The sequence below is a fragment of the Bombus fervidus genome, chromosome 1 (assembly GCF_041682495.2).
Source record: "Bombus fervidus isolate BK054 chromosome 1, iyBomFerv1, whole genome shotgun sequence".
In the NCBI taxonomy this organism is placed as follows: domain Eukaryota; kingdom Metazoa; phylum Arthropoda; class Insecta; order Hymenoptera; family Apidae; genus Bombus; species Bombus fervidus.
In genome coordinates this window covers 23,426,839-23,443,813 of record NC_091517.1, presented here as the reverse complement: position 1 = coordinate 23,443,813, position 16,975 = coordinate 23,426,839, and the positions used below count along the sequence as shown (strand labels likewise).

Genomic DNA, 16,975 nt, shown 5'->3' with positions numbered 1-16,975 from the left:
CTGCTTCGTGAATAAGATAAGCATTGTATATGTTATAACATTCACGTACTAATTAATTAAATCTAAATATAGTAAATTTCCTATCATTTATTCGTACTTTCATATAACTACTACGTGCTAAAGTTTGTTATTATAGAAAATAAAATGTAGAACGTGATTTAAAAAACGCTTCATTGAGAAATAACCTTCTGTAGCTAGTGCACGTCAAATATTCAAAGTAAAGTGCTAATCGTAATATTTAGTGGGTGAAATGGTCTTTTGTATATATATATTAAATTTCATGATTACGTTCACAAAGTACATACAAAGTCGCATAAAAATTAGTGTACTATATAATACTATAATATAATATAATGTATAATAATATAATGTGTATATAGTATAACATAATAAAGTGTACTAAATGATACTATAATAAGACTAACATTTTGTAGAAAAATTCTGCATTTTATTCAAATTAAAAATCAATTTTAAATCACCAATGCATTTTTTTCAAAGTAGTCCATACCTGTCCGCGATGTTATGCAACTCGCCAACCTTAAGTCAGTATAAAATCCATTTACCGTTTCTCACAAAAGGCTTACTCGAATCAACACCTAACACGTCTCGCGTGTTTCTCTTGTTAGAGATTTTACAACTAGAGTGACACGACCACGACCCAGGGATTCAAAGCGGCTAATGGAGGAAGCGCGTAAATTCGTGGCCATTCATTCATTATAACCGTGAATCGTTGGGAACGTCCTTCGGTTAACACTCGCTAATAACATTAGCGTGACAACGCGGCTCGAGTTTACGTTCTACAACGACGATACGCGGTAATGAGCCGATTTATCGACGTTACTTTACAACGCGATTCCTATAGATTATCATGGTAACCGTGTCCTACCAAAGGGACGGCCGTTATCATGCAAAACTGCTTCCTCGGCCAACATGCGACAAAAATGCCGATGCAAATGATGAAACGAGCCCCTTGTTCGGAGCTAGAGGTTTTTCGAGACGGTTCGTTAGGTACCGGCGCAAATAATAATATCCTCGTGGTCGCGCCATTTAAAAATTTCCATAACAACCGCGACTTGTCCGTGAATTCTTTCCCTCCGCCGAAAAGGATAAAAACCGAGAAAATCACGATGGTAATTTGCTTGGGGAATAATTCGAAACATTTCCGTTAGGTCCGAAGCAAAATGAGCAGTTCAAATGGCAAACGATGTACGCAAGAAATGAAGATTTCTTAATAGAGAACACGCACTTGCAGTTTTACCATCCAGAATGACATAAATACAAAATATTCCAAGACTTATTTTTATTTTTTGCCGGAATAACAGCGTTTTACTTCCTCTTTAGGATGATACTGTAGGCTTGGAGTAAAACAGTTTGTAATTTTTCGAGTAACATATCCAAATTATTGTTTTGAACGATTTTTGCTTAGGGAAAAAGGTTGTTTTGATTCTTTTGATGTGCTAATTTCAACCGTGACATTTTACTTTGCTTCGTGATCTCAAATGATGAAGTCATCGTGTTACAAAAAGATTAAACTCGTCTTTCTTTAACCGCAAACAAGTATGTTATATAATATACGTTTCTTTGAATCCTATGAAATCAGCGTGTAATCCGTGAACATACAAAACCCGTTTTTTCCCAGCGTCTTCTTTCGTCGTACATTTAAAACATTATTTCCAGCACAGACTAAATAGCGTAAATTAGCAATTCTTTCCGTTACTTTAGGATACGCAAAATATCGTAAAATAATCTTTTTTTTATTACAAATCCTTGCACATAATACACGGTATACCCGTAAAGTGAGATCATAAATAATTTTCGACTTCACTGCTATATACTTAAATTTGCATAAGTATACATATACCCTGTATATCCTTTACGTCTATGAAATATCACAACCTAGGAAACGTACGCCATTATTTTCTATGACATTTTGCCATTTCCTTGGCAACTTATCAATTCCACCTTGTGAGGATCTTGGATTCGTGATGAAAAATATTTCGAATGTGCAGAATGTATTCTACTCGTATTTCAAAGTCCTTTTCTCGTTCGAGAATGTTGTGCAGACTCGAAGATGTGAACATCTGTTGGCACCAAGTCGACGAATAATACATATCAAGTGGATACATACGAGATGTCATTTTTCCAATATATTCGATATTAACACGGGATTTCCATACCCTGGATCTTATTCGATGTCCAACTGTTAAGAACCACGTTAAAGAAGAACAGGAAAAGAATATTAAGTTTTAAATATCGATTCGTGAATGTCGTTTGCAATCTGAAATTTAATATGCTTCTGTTTTACGACCCCTTCAAACTAATGCTTACTCTAGTTATGGCTAGATCGATAGATGCTACCCCGTTTGATGTTTCAATTTACAACTTCATTATCCGAAAGTAAACTTAAAGTAAGCTTATCATAAAGTAAACTTCCTACCAAAAGTAGCTTTAAAGTGGCAAAGCTGTCGTAAAGAGTCAATAACGTTCTTCGGACAAATTCTCGACTTCTCGAAACCGACATAAATAATACTCATAATAATTCTCCTATCCTCTAGCTGCCAAAAATTCCATTTCCAAGTAACTACATCCGCCTATGAATACCTCGACCACGCGAAACGCAACAACAATCCTTAGATGCGCACAATCGTTCCCGCCCGATGTACCTTTCTCCTTTCTTCGTGTCCCTTGCCGATAATATATAAGGTATCTCGGTTCGAGGACGTGTGTACACTGTACACACCTTAACGATCCCCGGGGCCGATACGTAGGAAGCTGATTACTCATCGTACCGTCTACGCCGAACGTTTAGCGACTTATTGTGCTTGGTTATTGAACCCCTGGGAGAGTACCCACTATCCGCGCTCTTCTCCTACCCTGCTCTCCCTCTCGACCCTTCCACAACCCGCGGATATATAGCTTCCATTATAATTATACGTGGCCAGTGTACCTACGTGCATTCAAACGGATTACGCAACACGTGACAGAAAGAGATAGGACAATGACACGAGCTTTATTAACGAAGGGACCGCGGAGACTGAGTTTGGTCCAACGAATGGAGGAGCTGAGGATTTCTCCAGCTTCTGGCTCTTTTGTATTTTGAACAATTTTTTCTTTCTTTGTTCGTGAACGTTAAGACTATTCATTCTACCAGTGGGAGTGGTTCGCTGATAAATTTTATTCATTCGTTAAATGCGACGTATCGTTGATTACAATTGCTATGATTTTTAATGGTAAGAAATCTCGAAGGAGAAACTGTTGGGCATGAAATGGTTTCAAAAATGGATTGGTTACAGTCTGAGTACAGAACAAACAAAACCAACATCCTAAAGAGCGTGCTGTTTATTACTCTCTTAAGTTTTAAGGTTCCACCTCGGAAATAGCCTTTCCTTACGAACACATCTTTGCTACAAGCTTTACCGACGAAGACACTGTTCGTTCTTTTGTGCGTTCCGAATAGAACAAAGCGCGTTTTCACCGTCAACGAGCATTAGTCTTGCTCAAAGTGGTAACACGATCAGACCGTCTTCTTGCCCTATTCCAGTAGCCTAACTTGTGAATTTCTTGCCTCGGAACTTCAACGATGTTCGTTAATCTGTTAATGAGTTAACGATCTTAGACGACAGAAGGCAGAGGCTGAAATTCGCCGTGTCTAGATTGCACGACGAGACAAATGTAATTAATTAACCCATCGTGACCCGAGTTTTCCGCTTTCTACGTCGGATCTAGTCGCCCTCCGCGTCTTCTTAATACACGCGAGATTGATCGCCATAATTTTCAGTTGCTTGCGTGTTCCAGAAATTCGCGGCAACCTATTCCCAGGCGCTGTGCACAGACGTGACACGGGAGAAAACTGTTTGGAACTCGTGATGGGCTCCCGGGACCTTCCACTACTAACGTTAGGTTGCGCCTCTTTGGCGTTCCAAACCTACGCCTTCGTGTGCCCCGCATAGACACGCGTGTTTTATAATCGCTGTTTATTATTACGAATTGAAAGTAAACCTTAATAATAGTTGCTTGAAAGCTTGAAAAATCAACGACAAACTGATACACGTGATATTAGAGTCGAGAGTATACGCGTTGAAAGCTCTTCGAGTTTATTGAAAAATTATAAAAATACGAAACCTAATCCAACGAACCGTCATTAGCGATTCAACGCCTCGCCAAAATTCAATTCCCAAAGAGTTAACATAAAACTATTCTCAGTTCTCCATCGCTCGTCACCTGCACGAATTCTGACTCACGCACGATAAAAAGATTCACGTCCCAAGTTTTTAATCCCAACTCGTTTCGTCATCCACATTAACCCCAAAAACTCGAAATTGTCAAAGCGCGGACTGTGTCCACTGTTGTTTCTGCCTAAACGTCCAACTTCCGGCACCAGCTTGGGAGCCTGGAGTCAGAGAAACTTCAGATTCGGCCACGGTGAATGACCGGCAATTTGTTACGGCTCTTTATACGCGCGGAACACCAGCCAACGCTCAGCGGAATTAATTTTCGTGAAACACGGTGGTCAGAGAGTAGACGAATATCGCGAGCAGAGTTGAAACGTAGGCGGTCCGGTGCGAAATGTTACGACGAGAAGACAAATGATCGGTTACCTACGCGAGACACGCCATCTTCTCCTCTTCGTCGAATAGATCACGGATTTTCTACGTTACTGACTCTCGATTTTCGTAATTTTCACTGAAAGCCTCACGGGGAAAATCAGAGGAGAGAATGGATCAGCGTGGGTGGCTAATCGTGTTGCAACGAACGATTCATGGGAACTGGGTGACGCGGTGTGTGGGCACGACCCTGCAATTTTGTGTTACACGATCGCTACTGACGAGAGAAGTCCAAGATCTTCCTGTGGTTGAGATAACGATTTAGTTGTGTTGAAGTGATCGACACTTCTAGAAAAACTCTACATCTGGTCTTCAGCTTTCTCAAGCGCCGAGGTCATCAATAGCGCATAGACAAAAGAATGCGTCAGACCATAAGCGGCACACGTGCGACGTTGGCTTTAGCGTTCTTTTAGTCTCAGGGTAACATTGCTAGCGTGCGGATCTGGGCCAGCTTACATATATTCCACACTTTGTACTTTACATTCACAAGAAATTATATACTTACAATACCTTACAATTTACCCACACGTTTCTTTAATTCCACATCCATCGCATAACCTTAACAAGTTGAAACTTTGAATAAACAAATTTCGTAATTCCGTTGATGGGTTTATCTCGTTATAAGACGAGTTTGATTACTGACGCAACGTTGACGAATCGCGATCAGTACGTAAGCGTCATCGTGTAAAATTAAACCTTCGATTCGAAATATTTAGAATCTATACAGAGAATGACATGCAACTGTATTGTATTAGGTCGTCCGAAAAGTTTCTTTCGTTTTATAAGGAAATAATGGACGCACAACATTTTCCGTTTTATATCATTTTATCGAATTACGTATGATCCATGATTACGTTCTATCAAAATAAAGATCACAGCGTTCGACAGATTAGGTTGCATGTTTGTATAAAGATGCGTCGTTGTAAAAGACGTGTCTGTAAAAGAAGGACACTTTCCAGACAACCTGATACTTTGATTTGATCAACGAATGTTAAGGGAGGCCAGGTGAATATCTTGTGATAACAGTCGAAATGTATTGACAACGTATAGACTACTTCAATAGAAACTGTATTGTCTTCATATAAATTATTTGCTAATTTTACGTGCAATAAACTCTGTCTACTCCGTGCCAAATGACACAGTAATATGTTGTATGTTAGTACTAAAACTGTGATGTTTCTTAGCACTACTTTGCATCAAAAATATGACACCTGCCAAGATTTATAACGGTTTTCTGCGTATAAACTTAATAAATAATATACACAGAACGATTTACTACATTTAAAAACGAATGGTTGTGTAATAAAAGCTGTGTCTTATATCCTCTAAATTTCATTGATGTTTCAAAGCAATTGTTTATCTTGGAATATGAAACTTGTTTCAAACGTAGACAAAATAAAGTAATAACGTAACACAAAAGCAACATTAATGGAAGTCATCCATCTGGCAAACTCTGCCACTTTCCACAACGAAGATTCTTACGATAAAACCGCTATGAACAAAACGCAATAAAATAACCACGAAAATGAAACAAAACGATAAAAGGTTTGGAAAATATCTCACAGATAAAACCGCAATAAAATCTGCGCTCCTAGCTCCAACAAACCACAATTTAAACATTGCTATCGAAAGCTCCATCGAAACTCCACCACATTCCTTTGCCAAACCCACCCCATTCTTCGCTAAACACAATACAAATCACGAGACCCCACCCAGAAAACCCGCATTCCTGCACGATCTTTTCACGAGTTTGCCATTTCGTTGGAAGACACGTGAAAATCGGACGTACAACGGATCGTCGCATCAGATCGTCAAATTCCAAACAGTTATAAGCTTCGAATCGTGTTCCAAGTGTTTCGAATTTTTCCTCACATATTGTACAATACGGACTCGAAGCGATTGAAAATATTTCAGATTCGATCACCAAGAATCAACGATTCTTCGCACGTTTATCGATACGATACAAAAAAGAAAGAACCAAACTTAAATAAAGATTCGTTTCATCTACTAAATGTTCTTAACTTGTGCTTTACTTTCGATATTTTATGTATTTCCTTTTATATTATCATCCGCGGTTTATTTATCGCGTTGCGTATCGAGCCAGAAAGTATCGTAATACTTAAGAACGGAAGCGTACAGAGATTTCAGGTGATCCACAAGTTTCAGATTCTATCTCTGACTACTAGTTATTCTCGAGGTCGGCTGAACACGGAATAAAATGCGGATGATCAGTCGTAGGGTTGGTTATCGAGCGCGGTCTAGCATGGTGTACGCGGTATCACAGCCGGTCGACAAATCTCCAACCACGGAGCCAATATCGGGGCGTCGCGGCCGGAAAAACCGTGGAACGCGTTTCCATTTGACCGAGGGCAAGCCATGGACCGTGTCGTTGCCGGGTTCGACTGGTGTACGTGGGCATGGGCATAGGCATCGACGAGAAAGAGAAAAAAAGGATCGGACCGGTTCGGTGCCGTTGTATCGGAAGAGAATGGGAAAAAGGGGGCGAGGTGTGGCGAGGAGGCAAACGTATGACGTCGTTTTGCGGTTCGTGAAAATTCCGGCCTTTCAAATATTGGAACGAGTACCACTGACCAAACATTTACTTAACCTCAGCTCGCCTTCCTACCTTTCTTTCCGTCGGTCTTTCGTCAATCGTCTGCCATCGACCCTCTAAGTTTCACCCCTTTCCTATCACGCGTTGCAAATTTGTTTCTCGAATACTGTTTATTCCGATAATATTTGCCAGATTCTTGCGCGCGGATTTTGTCAATTTCGTCGCATCTGCGACCGTCCTTCCTATAAATACGATTCTGTTTGCGTATCAAACGTTTGGCCTGTGTTCCGCAAAGTGTCAGCCGACGATGCTGCTGTCGAATATCAACAAACAGAGGATACAACACGTTTTAAGAAATTCAGCCGATAGATGTAATTGCGCGAATGGGGAGTAGATAAAAGTTTCAATCTCAAGTTACGCGATAACGAAGTAACGTGATGTTGCGAAAGACTTATTAAGGAGACGATGAACCCATGTCAACCCGAAAGCACCCTAAATTCCGGATCATCCATAGAAAACATTTTAGGGACAAGCGGTTGTTTGAAGGGTAGAGCCTGAAGCCTACATTCCGATCGCAAGACAACCTTCGCAAAATTAGATATCGGTGTAACTCTATATTACAAACACTACCAAACAAATCGCTTTATAAATTTATTACATCGGCAAAATGCGAAATTCAGATGGTACAATCACGAAAATCGTGAGGTAAGTCGAAGAGGATTCACGGTTGCGCAAGTTCTCTGCGAGAACACGGCCTCGTAGGATGTAATTTTCATCCAATGAGTAATTCATATCGATTCGCCGCAAGGAGGAAGTCAATCCCTCGCGAGTATAGAGCGTGTTGCACACAATGAACACGATAGATCTCTCTGGCGCGTCTTTCAGCAGCCATTGTGGCATAGGAACGAACGAACGCGTAGGTTTCGCCAGAAAACCGTTGAAAATGTCGTCGATCCGCGGACTATGCAACGAGAATAATCGAAAATACGATGCCTTGCCGATCGCGAAATTTTGCTGTGCGCGTATCGATCCTCTCGATATCGGTGTTAACGCGAATCCGATACGGACTTTAAAGCGGCATGCTTTCGCTGAACGAACCGACTTCTTATCGCGGAGGTGAAGAGTTTTCCATTTCACATGGATACCCAAGAACATCAAGAGAGAATGTTCGTCCTGACAAGCTGGCTTTAACGAAGTTTAATTAGTTTGAAACGTTCGGATCGACGTTAGATTTTAAATCGATGTGGACTTCGCGCGTAGTACTCGGAGACACGTCATTGGTTAAAAGTATCTGGACGTTTACTTATTTTTTGCAAAATGCATTTTAATCGCACGAATAACGAATAAGTCAAATTGCGATGATTTTGTTCGTACAATCAATACCACAGTATGATACTTTGAATGTTAAACATCGTAACGCGACAAGTCACATACGTTCGATCTAACATTATATTCGTTTCTAACTACAAGCTTTCTGCATTTTTTCTTGTTTCGTCAACGACATTGAAATACCGTATAAAACAGAAAATCAGAAAAGACTGTATCTAAGTGAAAACTAATTGCTTTAAGATTATCTTAGAAAATCTATAGTTCTCGTCTACACTAGGGTTCACAATCGTATGAAAAATCTACAATTCTCATCTGCCTTCTTCTAACCCAGGGGTCCCCTTATTACAGTGCTCTTCGTAATTAAAAAAGGAAAATAGTCTAAATAATTACGCTTAACAACTTCGGGGGAACAAAGAACACAAAGAGCTCAATTTAAATCCTCGTTACTACATCCTACTATTTCACACCCGTCATTAACACGGCACAGAACATTTTCATCAGCACACAGCGATTCTACGATGTAAACCTTTTTCAGCCTAGTAACCAATCCTGAAATCAACTTCGAACGGAACGTTTGCTTGACGAACATTACAGCAAGTCATATCTGCTCCGAGAAACTCGAACGCCGAGTGAAAGCAACGAGATTCCGCGTTTCCCGTGTTTCGAAGTGCTCTTAATTAACTAAGAACGTCATTCGGCAGCTGTGTCGATTATTGAAAGCGTGTTTAAAGCGTCGGTGAAGTCAAGGTCCCTGAGATCGCGTATCGGCAGAATGGGAAATTAACACCAACAGACTAATTTCTCTCGAGCCGGTCTTAATTAATCTTAGATGTTTATCTACGTTTTCCCTGGTTTTCCCTGACTCGCTTCTACGCGCAATTTCCGACCTCCGTGTGTGTCTGCGTCGAAATCTCGCTTAGAAAAGATAAAAAAAAAAAAGAAAAAGAAGAAGAAGAAAAGGTATGTATTCCGCTACTGGATGTAGGAACAAAAAGTTCTGAATTAATTCTCTGCGAAAAGGAGAAACGCGAAGATGGATAATATCATACTGCGACCTAATTACGCTTCGTCGTCAACTATCGAAGCAACGGATGACGGCTGATTGTGAAATATACAGTGAGATAGATAATTAATATAGGAAATTGAAAATACCAAGCAGATTATCGTTTTAATTTTACGAGAGAGTTGGTAAGAAATGGAGAGCGTGACTAGTTTGATTGTACATGGTTAAATAGGAAGATACAGGCTTGAGATGTCTGAATAGTAAACTTCATCCTCCTTTATAGAGTGATTTAATTGAAATTATGTTGATCTTTCTTCTACCTCCGCTACATCTGAATTATTTGAATTGAATTTTAATCAATTTTGTGATTACAATATACCGCAGTTTGTAGATTATGTTGATGTAGTTTCATATTTTTATGAACATAGTTAACTTGTGTTTGTATATTAATCAACGTATTTGTATATTATGTGTTTAAATTTCCCGTAAATGTAAAATCGTTCGCGATCTAATAATATATATCGATCATCGATGGAATCGAAACGAAATTACTTTCTTCAAGCTGTTAAACGTCTCTTTTGGCAAACAATTAGTCCAAATTAATTACGCTGGCAAGTTGTTGTATCAGATTTATTTTTTCTCAAGTAATTATGAACTTAACTTGAAATCTAGGTTTCTTGCCGGCAATCGCGTTACTGTTAATGATTGACATAAGAAAGAAAGAAAAGGAGAAAGGCGAAGAAATGTCTCAAACAAGAGTAAAGAACGTATTAAGTTCGACTGAATGAAATATGTGTCGACGTTAAACAAGTCAAAATAGCCGGCGATGAAACCCGCTTTTTCCACAATGGCGTTCTTTCCAATTCACAGTAGCACGTCAATAGCCTAGCTCGAGATCAGTGTCATCAATCTCTCACGGTTCCCTATCTACACGATTCGTCATACTGCTTTAGTGCTGTTGATTTAATTTGATATAATACACCTCCTGACAACGAGCTTTTTCTTATTGCATTGTCTTGCAAATCCTTTCTCGTCAACTCGTACGCCCATCTTTCGTTTCAAATTAACGATGCTCCAATATAAAAATTTAATTAACGTACTTGATTTAAGTATCGAATAAAGAAAAGCTATATTATTCCGATAAAAAGGTTCTTCAAATATTTGGATTGTCCCTTATGTAGAAAGTGGAAAGATTGGTTATTTCGAACGATACATAACTACGAGTATTGTATTCCAAATCATTTCAGACAATGGAACTTTGCAATTTAAATAGATCCCTTAAATACGCATTCCTCGGTTTATATCGGAGGGAAAGTTTATTCAGCTCAATATGCACCGTTAAAAGACCTTAACTCTACTACATTTACGCGATATCTTTTCGTCCTTACGCTTACTAAAAACATGCCTGCAAAGTTTGTTCATATATCTTAGAAACAGTTGCTGTATAATTCAGTTGTCCCAACGCGAGGTAGGTAAAGCACATCGAATCCCATGGGATCAAAGGTACCAGAGATGGGGCTGCAAGTTCTCCATGCATCTTGCAAGCTCGACAAAATATTTGTCTCCGACAGAGTTCCTTTAATTACTCATGATTAATCATAAAACGCGTTACGTCCCAGCATTTACTATATTGTTTTGGAATATGATACGATATGAGGTGATAATCTTCGTATACTTATAAAATTAAAATAATGTTCTATCTTATTCGTGTTAATTTTAATCGTAATTTGCATTAAAATCCCTATCTAACTGATTCTATAGAACAATTGTAAGGGGTGGGATAGGTAATTAAAGTAATAGAAGCACGATGCTTGTTATTAAGGATGTCAAATGACGAGAAGACTTACTTGGTCTGGAAACCTTCGAATTCTTCCTGTTGCTCGCTGATGGAGGCTTCGAGGTCCAAATAAGCGCCATAATCGCCATCTTTATACAGCTGGAGCGCCGTATCATCAAGCTGTACGACAAATAAACAAAAGAAATCGTTAAATCGATGAATTCGATGATCGTTGTCGTTATAAAGTGTTAATAATCACGAAATTCTTTACAATTTCTACACTGCACAGCTCGAGACGATGCACGCTACCAATTGTACAATATATCTTATCACTAACTGCCAAACTTATATTTATAACCTTTAGTAGTAGTGAACTGCTTCAAAAATTTACTAACACGCATCGTCACGTATTTGATACAATTCTAACATTCGTACGAAATTTCATCTATATAATCAGCAGATTTTTTTCAACTACTTGGGTATCTACCGTAGCACGTATGTAAATAAGGACATCAAAATTCGACATAATACGTGACAAGCAGCCAACGTGTCAGCGTTATGTCACGTTAGCCACATTACAACTTACGACGTGGCATCAAATTAGAAACTACCCAGTTGTCGGAAATGATAAGCAGTTAAGCATCGGTCAATTTCCTCGGAACAGTTGCGGTTCCAAAATAACGTGTCGTTGCAAGAGTAGCCTGGAGCAAAGAGGCAGCCTTTATGTTTCGCGATCCAGGGGCGGGAACAGCTCCTGTACTCGTCGCCTAATTTTAAACTGCTGCCACTTTGCGGCCACAGAAATTTAACTGCGCTACGAAAAACTATTCGTCTACGGTTTTATTGCTGCGCGATATAGGCCACGATAGCGTAACGTAATTTTGCATTTGATCAGTGGACTGAGGATATTTATGCTGATTTGTATTTTAACGACTACGACTGAAGAAATGGAATTCCGGTCTTTAAATTCACACGAATCATGCGAGCCTCGAATTTAAATCGTGAAAAAAATGTATTAAGCTACGTAGAAGTGTCTGATATTCTAAGATTTTGTTTAGAAAACGTCCAACTTAATTTTCTCGCTCCGTCTAATGTAAAACCATCTCTGTGCGTACGATTACTGTACGATTATCGTCGAAGAAATCGTAACAGCTGGAAGGTTGGCAATTTTTTGCGAAAATTTAGATATCTCAACGATATAAATCGAGTGGAAAAATGAGAAAATTGCGAATGCAATGTCTCGTTAACCCTTATTGGGTTACTAAAGCGAAGAATCTGGAATTTTCTCATCATCCAGCTTCTTGGTAGCATCCAAGGAATGAGTTCAACGAACGAATAGGCGCCTTACGGTTCAACAATCCGGGCTAATGCGGCTAATCTGCTAAATTTATCTGCGGATCATTTGGTCCACGCACTCCGTGTCCGTCTATGCAACATGATAATCTCTTCATCTGGCATCAGGTGGTCCCGTTTCGCTGGACACACGGCGTATTAAATCACCGGTTACATCATCGTGCTGTCTCGAAAATAGAAACGCCATAAACTCGTGAGTTATAGATATAATTTTATTATATTAAAAATACCGGGAATAATAATGACCACGGATACCACTTCATTAAATCGTTCTGGACGTTTGATTAAGTGGAAGTATCTACGTAAATCATGAAGTAGGATTAAAGTTTTGCTGCTTGAAATATTTTCTATTTCCTTGTTCGCCTGTCTATTCAGTTTTTAACGATCGAATAAACGAAGATGAAATTAAAGTTGAAAACAGGGAATTCTACGTGTAGTGACGCGTTTGGAACGTTTAAAGTAATTATGCTAATTTTAACTGTAATTGTGTCGTAGATCAAAGGAGATATAATATTTTAACGTGCACAGAAATACGAAAAGAGAACAGACGCGTACAGTTATATATTAAAAAATGAGACAGAGACAAAAGAAATTCATGTAGTCTAATTGAATATATCCGAGTCAAGTCTTTCAATTCGTAAAAAATATTCTAGAACGATAATTACGTGCATAACTGAACATTGGTCATCGATAAACATTTATAAACAAAAAATGTAAGAACACTGGTGTTATTATTATTATTTTTTTTTTTTCTTTATATAGACGAATCAATCGCTGCATTCGAAAACTGCCACGAAAAATCTTCCATCGAATCGCGTCTCGGCATCGTCGCTCGATTTCAACTACCAAATCGTCAGACGATAAATCCTGAAAGGTAAATAATCCTGACTGAAATGAAGCCTTTCTTCTCTACGCCGTAGATTCTTTCTTCGAGACATCGTCGCTTTGCAAGATTAAGATCCATCTGTTTCCACGGCATGTTGCCAGCCTAGAAGAAATAACACCACGAGGATACGAACGGAAAGATATTACGGGAAATGCGGGAGAATAGAAACAGACGCGTAGCAGCGAGAGAAGAAAAAAGGTAGGACGGTTGAAGGGGGGAACATGGAGGGTGCAGAGGAGAAAGTAATAGAGGATAAGCCGAAAACAAGGAGACGAGAGAGAAAAATAATGTGCAGCCAGTTGGGAAGCCATAGGCGAAAGCTAAATGTCGTTTTAAAAATAGTCGAGCTACCTAGGCCGCCGTATTTGTGATCGTTGTCGCTGGAAAAGTTGTTGTCCGCTTCCGTGGCGACTGTAACGCGTTCTTTTCAACGATGTCTCGTCGAACCATCGTTTAAGCGCTACTAATTAACGTTCAGTGGCACTTTGGTTTTTCTGTAGCTCAGAGACGATTGATCAGACTGAAATGAGATTTTCTTCTCGATCTCTAATGTACAGGATGTCTCGGAATGACTAGCGTAAAAGGAAGAAAGTGATTTTATACTAATGACAAAATAAGTTGGCAACGAGCGTTCGCTTGTGCGTGAATCGATTCGTTTTCATCTTGCTTCTTTAAACGAATAATTGAACGATGCTGATTAACTTGAGTTTCTAATCGATAATACGAGGATTTTTTTATTGTTACTTTAAGACGAGCTTTTGTTACTTTAAATTTATTTGGAATGTAGAGGCTTAAAGATTTGGTATCATGTAGGCTTAAGCTTGACATTTTCGAGTTTCATGAACATTTTTCTATAAAGAACGAATATGCCGGTTAATAAACAATGAAATTCGTAACACCGATATCGACCAGAAAAAGAAAATATACAAGGAAAACCGATTACGATAAAAACGGAACTTTGAAGGCGGAAAACAAATAAGAATCGCCTTGACGATGAATTTTCAGACCTGCGTTCTCGCTAAGTGGAAGAACGAGGGGAACGAAAATAGGAGAAAATCGAAGCGAAACAGGCGAGAGTTTGAAACAAAACGAGAGAACGAAATTGTGCGTGTACACGGCGTGCGCCAAGCGGGGACAGGAAGCACGCGGCTGACCCATATTTCTAAAAATCACAGCTTCAAAATAGTCTGCCGGCAACGGAGCGCCGGTTATAATGCAGAGGCTCGTTCGAGCACGCGCTGCATTTCTCCGGTTTCTAGGCGTCCCGCATTCGGTGGAAAGCGAATTGCCTTACGTAATTCACGTGACGGGAGGCTGCGTTCTGTACGATCTCTGGCCTTCAAGCCCACAACGAAATTGGTCAACCGGAAGCGACGACTGCATCGTCATCTTGGACAATGGCACTCCGCTTGTTTCTGCTTGCTGAACTTGCGTCGCTTGCGTAAGAATGTTAACGGGCTGAAGGAGAAAGGAAACGATGGTAAAAATTTGAGTCGATGGGAAAAGGAAGTTGTACGATGGATAGGAAACGTGAGATGGATTTAAGTGATCGGATGTAATCGATTTAGAGAAAGGACGATGAATCGTAATATTAGATTATAAGTAGATTGCGGATGTCTATGCGAATTTAGATTTTCGCGAATACAACTAAAGAAACAGAGATTTGTTATACTCTGTATACGAACAAAGTATATATATTTATACAAACTGTTGAATAAGTTAAAAGAAAAATGGAATAGGCGAGGGCGGAGTAAATATGCTCAGAATGTTTACAAAACTAGTTTAGCAATTTGAGATTAATACCGATTAAACGTAATTACTCGACTATGAAATGCTTAATTAATTGGAAGTCTGTAAATTAATGGGTTTAAAACGGTCAACAGTATCTTGCTTCGACAAGGAAATTACTTGTTGGCTGCGTCCTTCTCTTTCGTCGCTGTTTCTCTCATGTTTCAAGAAAGTGAACATTGCGCTGTATTAAAGCAAATAAGGAACGCTCGGTATCTCTAATAAATTTATCTTTCATCTTTAACAACCTTCAACAATTTTCTACGTGTTCCATATGAAAAATCATTATAAATACGAATAGAGAATAATAATACATTATAGATGATAACCCATCCATCCAAGATAACGATTCAAAATAATATTTTCAATAGGAAAAAATCTTTGTAAGAAGATAAATCTCTTTGTGAGATAAACGCTTTTATAAGACGAGTTACCAAGCACGTCGACTTCGAGGTTACATAAACAGTTGCATTAACATTCGATCGGTGTTCTACGAGAAAATCTGGTCAAAGAAGATCCAGCGCGGTGTATGATCGATACATTGCCGACATCAAATGGCAAAGTGAAAACAGTACCCTCGTAGGTACACGTCAATCCTTCGAGAGATCAGGAATCTAATTAATCATAACATTAATCCAGTTTTACCACGCTCTGATAGTTTCCTATCCGATCTACGCATCATGGGAAAGTTGTTTAATTAGCCACTTAAAGTCTCACGGGTCTCGTATGTCTTCCCTACGGACAGTTCAATGTTGCCACACGTCCTCGCAAATCCACACTGAAGAAACTTTTCACGGATGCGTCGCCGTCGACGCGTTTCAAGTGGAGGCAGCCTCGAGACTGCTTCTTTCGCAGCGACACGGAACGTCTGTTTTCTATCAAAAGATCAACTACAATCATAGCTGCCACGCGAGAATATCGTTCTAACGCGACTAAACTTCCTTCAGGATTTTTAGATTCGCTGTTATAATTGATAATTTATCGTATCCCGCTGGCTGTAGCCATCCGCGTGTTATTTAGCAATTAAGCTAGAAAAATTTACCGAATGTCCAGCTGGACAAATTGTAAAGTACAGATTAAGTAATAATAATAAAAAAATAATTGATAGTATTCTGTATCGAGTAGAACGATTTACAGATACATAAAAAAATGTAATAAGCTACCAAAAAATAAAACAAAATATTTGAGCAACGTGGAAATTCTTATTATATATTTGACAGTTAGTTTTAATTAAGAATTAGTCGAAAGATGTAAATTAATCGGTCGAAGAAAACGATGTCCAATTCGGATTTCTATCGAATTTATTTCGTTTCAAATCCACAGCTGATTCGTAATTTAATTTAGCTTCGTGGAATTATATCGTCGGTTTTATGTAAGAATATGGTTACTCGTATAGTATAGGATTTACACGTCCGCCGTTCTATATTAACTAAGTCGTATGTCGATATCGATGGCGAAAGTTGTAAGGCTTCTTCCGATACTGTAATGTAGCACACGATGACACAACCGGCGCTATCTCCATTACAAGTTAACGCGATAGAGCCGCGTTGGAATGTGAATTACGCAGGGATAAAGACCAATCACTTGACTGTGGAATTTCTAGCGATTAAAATTCGAAACAGATTACTACAAATTAGAAATGCAATTAACGAATCCGACAAAGATCGAAATCTTCAATAAC

At 39.0% G+C, this 16,975-nt stretch overlaps 1 protein-coding gene across 3 annotated transcripts in view; it reads right to left on the bottom strand.

Annotated features, from left to right (window-relative positions):
* Nucleotides 1-16,975, bottom strand: part of Fhos (Formin homology 2 domain containing) — a 241,577-nt gene that overhangs the window by 159,474 nt on the left and 65,128 nt on the right. For all 3 annotated transcript variants that reach the window (XM_072022637.1, XM_072022646.1, XM_072022619.1), the window contains exon 2: nucleotides 11,338-11,447. In XM_072022637.1, the coding sequence (XP_071878738.1) occupies nucleotides 11,338-11,447 (110 nt within the window). The remainder of the gene's footprint in view (nucleotides 1-11,337; nucleotides 11,448-16,975) is intronic.